The following is a 15,061-nucleotide window of genomic DNA, read 5'->3' as shown; positions in this document are numbered from 1 at the left end:
TTTAAGCGGCCGTCGGGAAAGGATAACCAGCGGGAAAAGGGAAAAACGATTTTGCATCCCGTTTATTTTGAATTTTTTTCTGAATTTTTTTTCCTGTAGAAGAAAGGCTCGTTGGCCAAGGCAACAGCGGGCATGCCACTCAATTAAATCCAGGTCGGTGGGCTCTTTGCCCCCGCCCCCACCCGACCCCCAACCTCCTGCCCCCCCCAATTCCCCACAACCTCCCCCCCCACCCCACTCCATCGCCTTTTGTCTCTCGCTGCCCAAGCGGGGCAAATTTTTCCATTTCTTTCTTCGGCATCCTTGGGTGGCTTTTTTAAAAAATTCTCCTTGAATATTCTGAATTTATTTTATTTTTAATTTTTAAATCGCTGTTGGTTTTATTGGGGCGGGGAGGGGGTGCCCGCGTTCCTCCCTCCCCCCCCTCCGTAAATTCGAGGCTCTCTCTCTCTCCCTCTCTCCGGGGAGGAGGGGGGGGGGTCCTGCGCCTTTCGGACCAAATGAAGGAACCGGATGCTATCAAACTTTTCATCGGACAAATCCCTCGGAATTTAGACGAGAAGGACCTGCGCCCGATTTTCGAGCAATTCGGGAAAATCTACGAACTGACAGTCATCAAAGATAAATACACCGGCATGCATAAAGGTAGAGACGGTGGAAGGAGGGTGGGGGGTCGGTGGAGGAGGCTGGTTGGCTGGGTGGGGGTAGTTGGGCACCTAACCCCCCCCTCTCCAAAGAGGGGGTCCCCCCCCATAAGGCTCCCTTTCCAGATATGGAGGAGTGGGGGGAGAATCGGTGGAGAGGGGGGACAGTCGAGACTGGCTGGCTGGGGGGAAGGCAGGCACCTTAAAATAAACCTTCTCCAAAACCCCTTAAAAGTGGGGGTCTCCCCCCCTCAATCTATGGGGCTCGCTTTCCAGGTAAGTAGGCCTTGGGGACTCAGCTGGGGTAGAAGCGGCTTATCGAGCGATGGGGAGGGTGGGTGTTGGGTTGAGGCGATGGGGTAGGGGTGGGGGGGCACAGCAGATGGCAGGAGACTGAGCTGGGGGATTTGCATGAATTAGAAAGTGGGGGGAAGCCCCCCTTCCTGGGCAGAAGCCGAGAGGGCCCCGTTTGGCTTTTTTTTTTTAAATGGGGAAGGGGCTTGCAAGTTGGGAAGGGGCAAACACGAAGCCGGGGGGGGCAATGCAATCTGGGGGAGGGGGGTCTGGAGGAGAGGGGGGTGCCTAGTTGAAGCAGGCTGGTGGGACCCCCGCCCGGGCAAGGGGGGGGTTCTTTTTAATGTGTGCCAGGCTTGTCGGAGATCCAAACAAACTGGGATTAAACCGGGCTTGTCTCGCCCAGGAGTCTGGGGGAGGCCGTTTGGGGTGGGGGGGGCTGGCAAGGCTGCCGGCGCTCTTGAGGGAACAAAGGGGAGACGGAGGTATTTTTAGACCAGCCTGGCCTGGGCGCTGGGGGGGGGTGGGGAGGAGACCTGCCGCGCGAGGCGCTTTTCCAATTCGAAATACGCCAAGCTTGACTCAGGAAAAGCTGCCGCCAGCCCGCCTTTGACTGGCATTGCCCCCATGCTGCCCCGGAGCTGCCCAAGAGCGCCTTGGCCTTCCCGGTGTCACTCCAGGAGGGGACGTGAGTTTTGCTCGGCTCTCTGGAAAGTGGGGGGGGGATTGGGGAGAGGGAGGGGTGGGTGGGCGCCCGGTGGGTGTTGAAAAGCATCTCCAAACTTTGATTTTTGGACGAGGGGAAGGGAAGGAAGGAAGGAGGATAAGAAGGGAGAAGGAAGAGGGAAGGATAGGAAGGAGGGAGGAGGAGAAAGGAAGGCAGGAGTGAGGGAGGAAGGAAGGAAAATAAGAATTGGAGGGATAGCAGGAGGAAAGAAGGAATAGATGGAGGAGGGAGAAAGGAAGGAAGGGAAGAAGGAAGGAATAGAGAAGGATAGGAGGGAAGGAAGGCGGAAAGAAGGAAGAAAAATAAGAAATGAGGAGGAAAGAAGGAAGGAAATAGAGGAGGGAGAGGAAGGAAGGGAAGAAGGAAGGAAGGAAAGAATAGAGAAGATAGGAAGGAGGGAGGGGGAAGGGAAGAAAGGAAGAAAGAAGGAAGAAAAATAAGAAATGGGGGAGGAAAGAAGGAAGGAAATAGAGGAGGGAGAGAGGGAAGGGAAGAAGGAAGGAAGGAAAGAATAGAGAAGGAGGAAGGGAGAAGGGAAAGAAAGAATAGGGAGGGTGGGAAATAAGAAATGGAGGGAGGGAGGGAAGAAATAGAAAGAAAAGGGAGAGAGGAGGAAGGAAGGAGTGAGGGAGGAAAGAAGGAAGGAAGGATGGAAGGAAGGATTTTCTCCCCTTCACCACCATCTGCATCGCTTTGTAAACATCCTCCTGATTTCAAAAGAGCCAAAGCGAGACTCGATTCCCAGAGCCAAATCAGCTAAGAATAAAATCTAATTAACACCCACTCTACTAAAGAAAGTTAAAGAGGCGGAAAGAAAGGGAGTTTTAAAAAAAACACCATCAAAATTTAATCCCCAATTCTGGGTCCCCTTTAATCTGGGTTAAATCCACAACCTGCCTTCTCACACACACACACACACACACACACACTCAATCCCTAACTTTTGGGGATCCAGCCAAGGAAAAGGGAGGGAGGGAGGGGAGGGAGAGTGCTTGTTTTGATCTAGGTTTGCCTGATCCCAACCGTGATGGATAGAACACTCTGGCAGTGTGAATTGTGTCGTGTTGTGAACAATTTTTGGCTCTGAAAAGGAACTGGAAAGGAGAAGGAAGGAAGGAAGGAAAGGAGGGGAGCCTTTGCTGAGTCAATCCTCATTTTAAAATCCAGGAAAACAGAAGTTCTCCTGAGTCCAAACTGAATTGAATAAAGATATTTCTCTTAAAAACAGCTGCAGAACCAGAATCTGAGCAGATGGGCGTTTTATGAAGGTTCCAAGTTTCAATCAACCCCACTTGTTTGTGTGTTTATGTCTCTCTGTGTGTGTGTGTCTGTGTTTTCAAGAAGCTCTGAGGACTAGAACCTTAGTTTGGCTTTGCAGGGAACCGATTAGCCCTTCGACTGCTCTGAAGGGCCGGAGGGGATGATGGGAGCCTGATCTTCTTCTGTCAGGGGGTTCTTCTGGGTAGGGTTCTAAGAAACTTTCCGCAGTTTTTAGCATCTGTATTCTGGGGTGTCCTTTTCCTCCTTCCTTTTTAATAATAAGAATAAGAATAAGAATAAGAATAAGAATCGTTCATTCATTTTTGGACGCCTTTTTGCTCAGTTTTGATTCGGAAGAGCCGTTTCCTCCGCTTCAGTGTTATTTTTCAAACTGCAGAGAACCGAGTGGAAACTTGGCTGGATGGAAATAAATCTTGAACCGTTTTTTAGGAGGCTGCATTCACACCCAAAACCCTTGGAAAACAAGCTTTTTTTTTCCTTTTTTTCTTTTTGCAAGAGGCAATCAGCGAACAAAGATTTGAAATTTCACACCCAGCGGGTGTTAAGTTACTTCTGGTGTAAAATGCAATTGGGGGAAGGGAGAAGACCACTTTAATGTAATGTATTCCTCAGATAAATTTCTGATCAACATTTGCAGCCCGCCTTAGAAGATAACTTTCAAATCTGAGGGTGATTTGATCTAAAACAACAACAACAACAACAACATCATTGCAAAACAGCAGTGACTCAGGATTAAGAGCTGAGAATAGGAAAAAAGCTACTTTCCCGCAGCACAGATTTTCCCGGGCAAATTCAGCATGGCAGGTTACTAGTCCTCAAGGGAATGGACTCCTCACCTCTACTCCTAAGCTACCAACTTATATAAAGGGATAGATAGATAGATAGATAGATGATAGATAGATAGATAGATAGATAGATAGATAGATAGATAGATATGGAATTGGAGGGATGGATGGGATGGATAGATGGGATAGAGATAGATAGATAGATAGATAGATAGATAGATAGGTAGGTAGATAGATAAGATAGATAGATAGATAGATAGATAGATAGATAGATAGATAGATAGATAGATAGATAGATAGATAGATATGGAATTGGAGGGATGGATGGGATGGATAGATGGGATAGAGATAGATAGATAGATAGATAGATAGATAGATAGATAGATAGATAGATAGATAGATAGATAGATAGATAGATATGGAATTGGATGGATGGATAGATGGGATAGATGGATGGATGGATGGATAGATGGGATAGAGATAGATAGATAGATAGATAGATAGATAGATAGATAGATAGATAGATAGATAGATAGATAGATAGATAGATAGATATGGAATTGGATGGATGGATAGATGGGATAGATAGATAGGTAGATAGATAGATAGATAGATAGATGATAGATAGATAGATAGATAGGGATGGAATTGGATGGATGGATGGATGGGATAGATAGATGGGATAGAGATAGATAGATAGATGATAGATAGATAGATAGATAGATAGATAGATAGATAGATAGATAGATAGAGATAGATAGATAGATAGATAGATAGAGATAGATAGATAGATAGATGATAGATAGATAGATAGATAGATAGATAGATAGATAGATAGATAGATAGATAGATAGATGATAGATGGTATGAAATGAGGTGGATAGATAGATTTCATGCAAAGTGGCACAAAACTATATTTCAAATCTCTCTGCACTTTGGGGCAACTGGGTTTTCAAACCAGCATTTAATTAGGGTTTGTTCGAAGCGTCGCGGCCTTCCACTTTCAAACGACTTATGCCTTGTCACCCTCTCCCTCCCTGCCTGCCCATGTGGAGCACGTCCCCAGTCCTTCGCCATGGCACGAGCGGGGGCTGCCAATGCGGTTTGACTCTTCCCCATTTGCGGTCTCGCCGGGGTGGGAAAAAAATAATAATCCACCCATCTCGACCCGAACTTGATTTGGTTCAGATCGCCCACTGAAAGGCAAAAAAAAATATGCCAACTTTAAAGAATCTGCAGAAAAAAGTGGAGGGGACCTTTGCAAAAAATAATAATAATAATAATAATATGCCAGGTTGTGAGTGGCAAAAAGCAAAGTTAAAATCGCAGCCAGTTTGCGCATCACATGCTGTGTTGATACAGACCAGGAAAAGGGAGGGGGGGAGGCATTTTTAATTTAGACAGGAAAAAAAAATATCTTGCTTTTTGCCCCTTAGGGCTTGGTCAGACATGGGGGGAAGATTTTTGGGGTGCCAGAGATTTCGAGAATTATTCTGAAGTTGCCAAGGGTTTGCCTGACCAATAAATTGGAATTTTGGAAGGATTTGTAAACAGCCCTTGGCTTGCGAGAGTTGGGGATTATTAATTTTTTTGTGGCAGGTTTTTATCTCCCCAGAGGTGGTGGGCTTGATTTTATTTTATTTATTACATTTATATGCTTTCTGTTATTTTTCCACCCTCAAATCACTCAGTGGTCTCACTGATGCTAAGCCAGGCCCTGTATTCTGCGGATGCCCTCCAAAGTCGCTGGTTGAGGACGATGAGGGACGTATTTCGGAGGTCTTTGGGATATTTTAAAAAAAGAGGTTTAAAATGAAAGAGTGTCTTTATTTCAGATGGAACCTGCAGGTTTAGCAACAGTGTAGTTAGCAGATTAAAAAATCTTCTTTTTAATTTAGAAGGGACTTAAATCGGTATGATTTCCCCCAAGCCCGTTCAAGATAGATAGATAGATAGATAGATAGATAGATAGATAGATAGATAGATAGATAGATAGATAGATAGATAGAAGATAGATAGATAGATAGATAGATAGATAGATAGATAGATAGATAGATAGATAGGTAGTTGGATGGATGATAGATCGAAAGATGATAGAGAAAAGAGGAGAAAGAGAGAAAGAAAGAAAGATAGATAGATAGATAGATGATACATCGAAAGATGATAGAGAAAAGAGAAAGAAAGAAAGAAAGAAAGATAGATAGATAGATAGATAGATGATAGATAGATGATGGATAGAAAGATGATAGAGAAAAGAGAGAGAGAAAGAAAGAAAGAAAGATAGATAGATAGATAGATAGATAGAGATAGATAGAGAAAGAGATAGATAGATGATAAAGAGATAGATAGATAGAGAGAAAAGGGATAGGTAGGTAGGTAGGTAGGTAGGTAGTAGATGATGGATGGATGGATGGATGGATGGATGGATGGATGGATGGATGGATAGATAGATAGATAGATAGATAGATAGATAGATAGATAGATAGATAGATAGAGATATTTCCCTCTTTGGACTTGTTCAAACCCAAGATAGAACCATAGATAGATAGATAGATCATAGATAGAAAGATGATAGAGAAAAGAGATAGATAGATTGATAGATGATAGAGAAAAGAGAAAGAAAGAAATAAAGATGATAGAGAAGAGATAGATGAGTTAGGAAAGAGAAAGAAAGTAAGATAGATAGATAAATAGAGATAGATAGATAGATGATAGAGAAAAGAAATAGATGATAAAGAGATAGATAGATAGATAGATAGATAGATGATAGAGAAAAGAGATAGATAGATGATAAAGAGATAGATAGATAGATAGATAGATAGATAGATAGATAGATAGATAGATAGATAGATAGATAGATAGATAGATATTTCCTTCTTTGGACTTGTTCAAACCCAAGATAGAACCAACTTTTTTTCCTTAAGAAACAGGAGGAAGCAAAGAGAAAAAGAATTCAAAATATAAATAAAGGACACAGATTCTTCAAGGTTTTCGCCCTGTCCTTCTGTAACAGCCGGGGGATTTTAAATAAATGAAAGAAAAGGAAGAAGTGGATTTATTTTTCCCAAGGAATGTGGAAGGATCGGGGCAAAAGGCAAAAGATCGGGAGGGGGGGGGGAACAGCCCCTTGAGGATGCAGCCAAGGGCTCAGGGGGTCTTTTCAATGTATTAAAATAAATGTGAGAGGGCTGCCCCATCCCACGGAAAGGGACTTTGGGATTTGGCTTTGCGGGAGGATTCAGGATTTTCTTTCGGCTCCCTAAATGGATTTGGAGAATCTGGGGTTTTTCCGAAAACAGGTTGAAGGAAGAGGCCGAAAATCTGATTCTGAAGAGGCCGTTTTCGGAGTCCTTTCCTGTTCTTGGTGTGGGGTCTAACTGAGATGGGGGGATCATCTTGACTTTGGGGTGCTGAGATGGTCCCAAGTGGCACCAAAAGAGAGTCACCCCAAATTTGGGGATGGAGAGGAAGCCCATAAGAAGCCCCCAAATTCATTCATTCATTCTTTCTTTCTCTCTCTGTCTTTCTTTCTCTCTTTCTGTTTCTGTTTCTCTTTCTTCTTCTCCACCTCATCCTCCTTCTCCATCTCCTGCTTTCTTTTCCTTTTCCTTCTTCTTTTTTCCTTATTTTCCTTTTTCCTTCTTTCTTCCTTCTCCTCCTTCTTTTCTTCTTTCTTCCTCCTTTCATCTTCCCTTCTTCCCACTTCCTGTTTTCTTCCATCTTGCTTCTTCCTGTCTTCTTCCTTCCTCCTCCCATCTTCCTTCTTCCTTCCTTTCTTCCTTCTTCCTTCCTCCTCCCATCTTCCTTCTTCCTTCCTTCTTCCTGTCTTCTTCCCTCCTCTTTCCATCTTCCTTCTTCCTTTCTTTCTTCCTTCTTCCTTCCTCCTCCCATCTTCCTTTCTTCCTTCTTCCTTCCTTCTTCCTTCCTTCTTCCTTCCTTCTTCCTGTCTTCTTCCCTCCTCTTCCCATCTTCCTTCTTCCTTTCTTCCTTTTTCTTTCTTTCTTCATCCTTCCTGTCTTCTTCCTTCCTCCTCCCATCTTCCTTCTTCCTTTCTTCCTTCTTCTTTTTTTCCTGTCTTCTTCCCTCCTCCTCCCATCTTCCTTTCTTCCTTTTCCTTTCTTCATCCTTCCTGTCTTCTTCCTTCCTCCTTCCATCTTCCTTTCTTCCTTTTTCCTTTCTTTCTTCATCCTTCCTGTCTTCCTCCTTCCTCCTTCCATCTTCCTTTTTCCTGTCTTCTTCCTTCCTCCTTCCATCTTCCTTCCTTTCTTCCTGTCTTCTTCCCTCCTCCTCCCATCTTCCTTCTTCCTTTCTTCCTTCTTCCTGTCTTCTTCCTTCCTCCTCCTCCTTCTGCATTTGTTTGCAGAAAGAAACTCGGCGGGATGGGCAGAGGGAGGAAGGCCTCTCTTTCTGCCCCGTGGCATCTTTTCCTGCTTTCAGGCCCCCCCCACCCCCCCACCCCCTCCAGAAACCTCCCGCTGGCAGCTCGCAGCCTGGACTGACGTGGCACCATCAGGCTGAACTGCCGGAGCGTGAATGGCTCAGCTTTTCCACTTCGCTGCCCGTTGTGACAGGCAAAGGCTAAATATAGGCCCTGCGCCGAAGCGGAGGAAGAAATGGAGCATATTTTGCTGATGAAAAAAAAATTGGGAAAAAAAATAAAATAAATAAAAATTAAAGATTGGCAGAGAAAGGGGAGGTGGGATGGGCGGGAATCACGACGAAAAAAAAACTTCTTTTCCTTCCATCTTGCTTCTTCCTGTCTTCTTCCTTCCTCCTCCCATATTCCTTCTTCCTTTCTTTCTTTCTTTCTTCTTCCTCCCATCTTCCTTTCTTCCTTCCTTCTTCCTTTTTTCCTGTCTTCTTCCCTCTTCTTCCCATATTCCTTCTTCCTTTCTTCCTTTCTTCCTTTCTTTCTTCATCCTTCCTGTCTTCTTCCTTCCTCCTTCCAGGGAGGGAGGGAGGGAGGGAGCCGAAGCGGATGGGCTTTGTAGTCCTGGGATGGCACAGATGTGCCCACTTCACTCTCGGTGGCTCAACTTCCACGAAGCTGGAATGAAAGAAAAACAAAGAAACGCCTGGTGTATAAACGTTTGACCTGTAAATTAACAAGCCGGCTTTCTAAACCTTGTTATTTCCAGCATAAAATATCTCTTCCCACCCCCCCTCGCCCCCGAATTGGCGATCTTTGCATCCCCCCACATGCGTGGCACATGTTTAAAATTTCGACACGCGGGCGAATAACATCTATAATTTTGCGCCGTTGAAAGTTAGCAGCTCCTCTCTGCACGGGGCTGCCATCTTGCCTAAGCTGGCCAGATGTTAGCCTGGAGCACAGCTGGAGAGGCGGTGCCCATCATGCCTATCGTAGAGCTGACCCATTAAGGTAGACTGCCCCTCAACGCCGAGCTCTTTGGGGTTTTGAGTTTTGAATATCTTGTTTTGTTTGCCAATTTTGCCCCACGGGAATTTAGAGCTGGGAAACCAGTTCCAGGCTGGTTTCAAGGACTGGTTTGGACGCAAAATGGCGGGGCCGTGTTTTGAACCTGTGTCTTCCCTCCTGCAGGATGTGCCTTCCTGACGTACTGTGCCCGGGAGTCCGCCCTCAAGGCCCAAAGCGCGCTGCATGAACAGAAGACGCTGCCAGGGGTGAGTCCAAGGGGGGAGGGAGTGCCCGCCTGCTGTGCCAGGAGGCCTTGTCGCCCGATGCCACCTGCAGCAGACGGCCTCGGCGGCTAACACCGCCGGTGTAGGGGAGTGTGCACAAACCAGCTCTCATCCCGCTTCGGTGCTCTCCTTGTTTGCTGATCTCTATTCCATTGTTTCCAGAATCTCCCCTGGATGATTTCAAATCCAAAATAATAATCTCCACTAGATGATTATTATTATTTCAGTGTTAAAAGGAGGTTGGATACGCTTAAGGATGGTTCCTTTCGAATTCGCCGGCGTTTGGGAGTGTTTTCTGGCTCGACTAGTAGACGGGGGGTATTTAGTCAAAGGTATATGACTTTCTCGCAAAGATTGTGGCCTTGCGGTGCCATCTTCCTGGGTCCGTTTGTGCCTCTCGACTCAGCATTTTTTTTTGGGGGGGGGGTGTTTCTCAACCGCAGAACTAGGGAAGGGGTTCCCCACCCACATTTGGTGTCAGTGGTGGGATCAGCCTTCCGGAGTCCCTAGGGAGAAACCGAATCCGGGAATCCATGTTCAGATCTTGGGAATTAAAAAAGGGATGTTTAATTTTAGGGAGAGGAGGACTCTGCCCATCGTGGTGATGCGTTTCCTTTTTTTTCCTTTCACAACGGGAACAGTTGTTGTTTTTATTTAAAGTTTTTAATAAGTAGAACGTCGCCCTGTGGTTATTATTGGCGTTATTAGCAGCTTACCTCCACCAAATATGACACACACACACCCCCAAGCACAGGATTGGGAGAAAATGAAAGGGTTTTTAAAAGGCGTAGCCAAGTTTCTAGACCTCACCGCTTTGAGCAGAGCCTGCAAGGAGAAGGGGGGTGGGTGGGAGAGGCAGGAGGGGGAGGGGGACGTTCTCAGCCTAAGCAGATTTGCTGCTTGTCCAAGGCATTAACTCTTGACTTAACCTCATTTGCTACGGCCGCGGCTGGAGGGGGGGGGGATAAAATAGCCGGAGAGAGGCGGTCAGGGCTGCTGCCCATTGAGGAGAAAGGGATGGTGGCAAATAGGATTACGGGATCGGATCAGCCTTGGCCCTGCTCAGTGAAACCGGAGAGGTCAGGAGACCCTCGGAGGGAGGGAGGGAGGCCGGCATCTGCCCTGGCAGAGGAGGGGGGGGCTGGGGGAGCAGGAAGAGGCCAGAAGGCATCTACCTGGGTTTAGGAAGGAGCCAAACCAGGTTTAATCCTGGCAGGAGATTCTGGGGAAATGGCCCGTATCGTCCTAGGGAGTGGGGGGGGGGGTTGATCCTGCAGATGGAGGAGTGGGGGTTATTTTTTATTATTTGGGGATGGAGGGGGGGTTGCTCAGAAGTGCTTTGGCCAAAGACACAGCTCTTCTCTCCTTCTCCCCTTCCTTCCTTCTTTCTTTCCTTCCTTCCTTCTTTCCTTCTTTCCTTCCCTCTTTCTCTCTCTCCACTTCTTTCTTTCTCTCCTTCTTTCCTTCTTTCCTTCTTTCCTTCTTTCCTTCTTTCCTTCTTTCCTTCCTTCTTTCTTTCCTTCTTTCCTTCCTTCCTTTCTTCTTTCCTTCTTTCTCTCCTTCTTCCCTTCCTTCTTTCTTTCTTTCTTTCTTTCCTTCTTTCCTTCCTTCTTTCCCTTCCTTCCTTCGTTCCTTCTTTCTTTCCCTCCTTCTTCCTCCTTTTGTACCCCCTTCCTTCCTTCCTTCCTTCTTTCTTTCCCTCTTTCCTTCCTTCCTTCTTTCCTTCCTTCCTTCTTTCTTTCCCTCCTTCCTTCCTCCCTTCCTCCCTCCACATCCTTCCTTCCTCCTTTTGTACCCCCTTCCTTCCTTCCTTCCTTTCTCACCATTTGTTCCTCCTCCCTTCCTCCATTGTCCCTCCTTCCTTTCCAATTTCCCTTCCTTCTTTCCTTCCTTCCTTCCTTCCTTCCTTCCTTCATTTTTCTTTCTTTCTTCTTCCCCCTCCCTCCTTTCTTGCATTCCCTTTCTCTCTCCCTCTCTCTCTCTGTCTTTCCTTCTTTTTTTCTTTCTTTCTTTCTTTCTTTCTTTCTTTCTTTCTTTCTTTCTTTCTTTCCCTTCCTTTCTTTCCTTCTTTCCTTTGCTTCTTCCTCCTGGTGTTCAGGGAGACGCATCTCCCTTCCTCCCCCACCCCCTCCGGCCCACCTGCCCCTCCTGGGCTCAGCCTCCCTTCTGCTCCCTCCGATCCCCTGCCAGCTATTTGCCCAAGGAGGGGCCATGAAAGAGAGCAGGTGTTCGCCAGCTGTCGCAGAGCTGCAAGCGTTTACCTGGCTTCCTGGCAAAACCCTGGGGCTGGGGGGGGGGCAGGATTTAAATTCACCTTCGGCTGCCTGAGGGGGGAGGGGAGGGGGCAGGGGAGGGGGGAGGGAGAGGCTGCAAAAGGAAAACTAGAAAATTGGGGGGGAAATCAGAAAAAACACCGGCCCATCGACACCAAACCACAGACAGCCGTTCTCCCAAATTTCTTTCCTCAAAAATTGGGGTGCCCAGGTCCAGTATCGTGTCTCCCTCCCCAGCCTCTGGAGGTAGACTGCTCCACCATGGGGGGCTCCATTAAAATGGACCCCCCCCGATTGTATCCTTTACTAAAAAAAAATAATAATAATTGCACGGGACAATATATATATATGGCTTAGAGGTTAAGATAACTGCCTGATTTCCATTTTCCATTTCCATTTATTGGATTTTGTAGCCGCCCAATCCCGGTGGACTCCGGGCGCTTACAGAAATAAGAAATATTACTTACTTGATATGTACAAACAGCCCAGGTTCGAATCCCAGCAAGGGTATGGGTAGCTGGTGAGAGCCAAATAGCTTGAAATAGATCCAGTCCTTCATTTATTTATCAGCACAAATGCAACACAAATATATATATATATGCTTTCCATTCCAAAAACACACTGCAGACATAATAAGAGTCCCTAATATTTCTATATTTATCGGTGAGCCCCAATGCCCCCCCCTAATTGGGCAGGAAAAAGGAGGGCGGGTTAAAACTTGTGTGACGAGTTCGAGGATCGGGAAATATTCCAGCAAGAACCCAGATGTGGCCGTGTGGATGAGAGCTGGAAATTTAGCAGAGGCAGAGGAGTAACTCTGCGATGCTGGTTTATCCATGCCATATCTTGGTCTCTTCCTCCTCTCCATCTCCTCCTTCTTCCTTCCTTCCTTCCTTCCTTCTTCCTCTTCCTTCTCCTTCCGTTCTCCTTCTCTTCTTTCTCCTCCTCCTCCTTCTCCATCTCCTCCTTCCCTTCTCCTCTTCCCTTCTCCTTCTTTCTACTCCTCCTTCTCCATCTCCTCCTTTCCTTCTCCTCTTTCCTTCTCCTTCTTTCTACTCCTCCTTCTCCATCTCCTCCTTCTCTTCCCTCCTCCTCCTCCTGTCTCCTTCCTTCCTTCCTCGCTCCTCCTCCTCCAATCCCTGTCCATTAGAACAATTAACCAGTGGAACTGCTTGTCACTATAACTTGTGAGTGCTCCCTCAGTTGAGGCTTTCAGAAACCATTTGTCTGAACCGGTTATAGGGCTCTCCTGCTTGAGCAGAGGGTTGGACTAGAAGACCTCCAAGGTCCCTTCCAGCTCTGTTATTCCGTTATCCCCTCCTCGCTGCAGCCCTAACCCTGAAGGCTGGTTGCCCCCCACTCCTGGATCCCAGATGCCCCCACGAACCCACTGGTGCTCCCCTCGATATGCGCGACACGCCGGGAGGGCAGGAGATCTGGAATTTGGTGGATTATCTCCAGATTTAGTCTTGGGCAGGCCGAGCCACCCGGCTGGATGGGAGAGGGGGGGGGCAGGCAAAGCTGGATTAGGGGGCATCTATACCTTCTGATCTTCAGCCCCTTCCCCCTTCTTCCTCCCCCACCTCCAGGCAGGGCACGAGAAGGAGGAGGGGAGGAGAGGCATGAAAAAAATCCCAGCCATTTTTGGTGTTGCCCAAATTTTGGGGAGGGGGTTTCTCTAAGAAATCGATGCCAATGTGGGGTTAGTTCTTGCTCCTTTTTTGTGGGTGGGTGGGAGATGTCTGCAGTAGAGCCCCCATATTCAGGAGAAGTCTACCACTCCGTCTCCGAGGGGAGGGGAAAGATCTAAGAATTGGAACAGTTTAGCTCTGCAGGGTTGTGAGTTGTGAAGCTGGGGGTATTTTTGTGTGATGGAAACACCCCCACCCCAAAGGAGCTGTCCTTGGTACTCGGGGGGGGGGGCGCGGTGAAAGCAGAGAGTGTGGACGGGGTGTGGGGTGGGGGCAAAGTTGGAAAAAGATTCATTTTTCAAGTTGTCTGTGGACCGGCTGTTTATCACAAATAAATAAGCCCCCCCAAGCCATTTTCCTCTTTGGTTTTTTTTTTATTGAGATTTTAAAAGAAATAAAATTAAATCAGATTTCTTTCCATGTGGGGAGGAGGGGGGTGGAAATAAAGGGTCTTTTTGCCATGAGAAGAGAAGGAATTAGAGAAGAAGAGAATAAGAGAGGAGAAGTAGAGAAGAAGAGAAGAGGAGAGAAGGAATTAGAGGAAAAGAGAAGAAAGAGAAGGAATTAGAGGAGACGAGAAGAGAAGGAATTAAAGAAGAGAAGAGGAGAGAAGGAATTAGAGGAAAAGAGAAGAGAAGGAATTAAAGAAGAGAAGAGAAGGAATTAGAGAAGAAGAGAAGAGGAGAGAAGGAATTAGAAGAGAAGAAAAGAGAAGGAATTAGAGGAGAAGAGAAGAGAAGGAATTAAAGAAGAGAAGAAAAGAGAAGGAATTAGAGAAGAAGAGAAGAGGAGAGGAATTAGAAGAAAAGAGAAGGAATTAGAGAAGAAGAGAAGGAAATAGAGAAGAAGAGGATAGAAGGAATTAGAGGAGAAAAAAGAGAAGAAGAGAGAAGGAATTAGAGGAGAAGAGAAGAGAAGGAATTAGAGGAGAAGAGACTAAACAGAGCTGGAAGGGACCTTGGAGGGTCTTCTAGTCCAACCCCTTGCCTAGGCAGGAAACCCTACACCTCTTCAGACAAATGGATATCCAACATCTTCTTAAAAACTTCCAGTGTTGGAGCAGCCACAACTTCTGGATAGAAAAGAATGAAGGGAAGGGAGAATAGGAATAGGAATAGAGCTGGAAGGGACCTTGGAGGTCTTCTAGTCCACCCCCCCTGCTTTCAAGCAGGAGAACCTATATATACTGTTTCAGATAGGAAATCCAAACATCCTGGTCAGCACGATTCATTCACACCTAAAAGCAGGAGTTAGCGTGCACACATGTACAATACACACACCCCAGGGCTTTCCCTCTTTCCGCCCCCCTTAATAAAGCATCCGGGGGGGGGGGAACCAACACCTGCCTTCCCCCCCCCCCCCCGTCTCTGAGAGCACTCGAAGTCCCCCTGCTCCAGATGCAGAGCCACGTTAAACCACGTTCGTGAGATAGCTAATCCTTGTCTAATCCCTCTCTAACTGCAGTTTCCATTTTCCATAGTGGTTTGGAGACGGTTTCAAGGTGGTTTTCTCCTCTCCCCCCCCCACCACGAAAAAAAACCCCGGACAGGTGCCAACACACCTGGCCAGGCCTGCGAGCCTCCAAGGGGAGATGGGATGAAGCTTAGGGACTAGGAGCTTGATGGTTTTTGCTTTGCAAAACAAAAATAGGATGGATAGAGGAGGGGGAAATGGGAAGGAAGGGAAGAAGGGAGAGAAAGAG

At 46.6% G+C, this 15,061-nt stretch overlaps 1 protein-coding gene across 1 annotated transcript in view; it reads left to right on the top strand.

Moving 5' to 3' along the window:
* Window positions 1-232: 232 nt before the first annotated feature.
* Window positions 233-15,061, top strand: part of CELF3 (CUGBP Elav-like family member 3) — a 33,958-nt gene continuing 19,129 nt past the window's right edge. The window contains 2 exon segments of the mRNA XM_087705037.1: window positions 233-645; window positions 9,295-9,377. Of these exon segments, the coding sequence (XP_087561163.1) occupies window positions 501-645; window positions 9,295-9,377 (228 nt within the window). The 5' untranslated portion in view covers window positions 233-500.

This window comes from Thamnophis sirtalis, unplaced genomic scaffold, assembly GCF_051295495.1.
Source record: "Thamnophis sirtalis isolate CommonGarterSnake01/CBP01778 unplaced genomic scaffold, rThaSir2_p1.2 scaffold_2, whole genome shotgun sequence".
NCBI lineage: Eukaryota > Metazoa > Chordata > Lepidosauria > Squamata > Natricidae > Thamnophis > Thamnophis sirtalis.
Note: the sequence above shows the minus strand (reverse complement) of the source record. Positions and strands in the feature narration are given on the sequence as shown.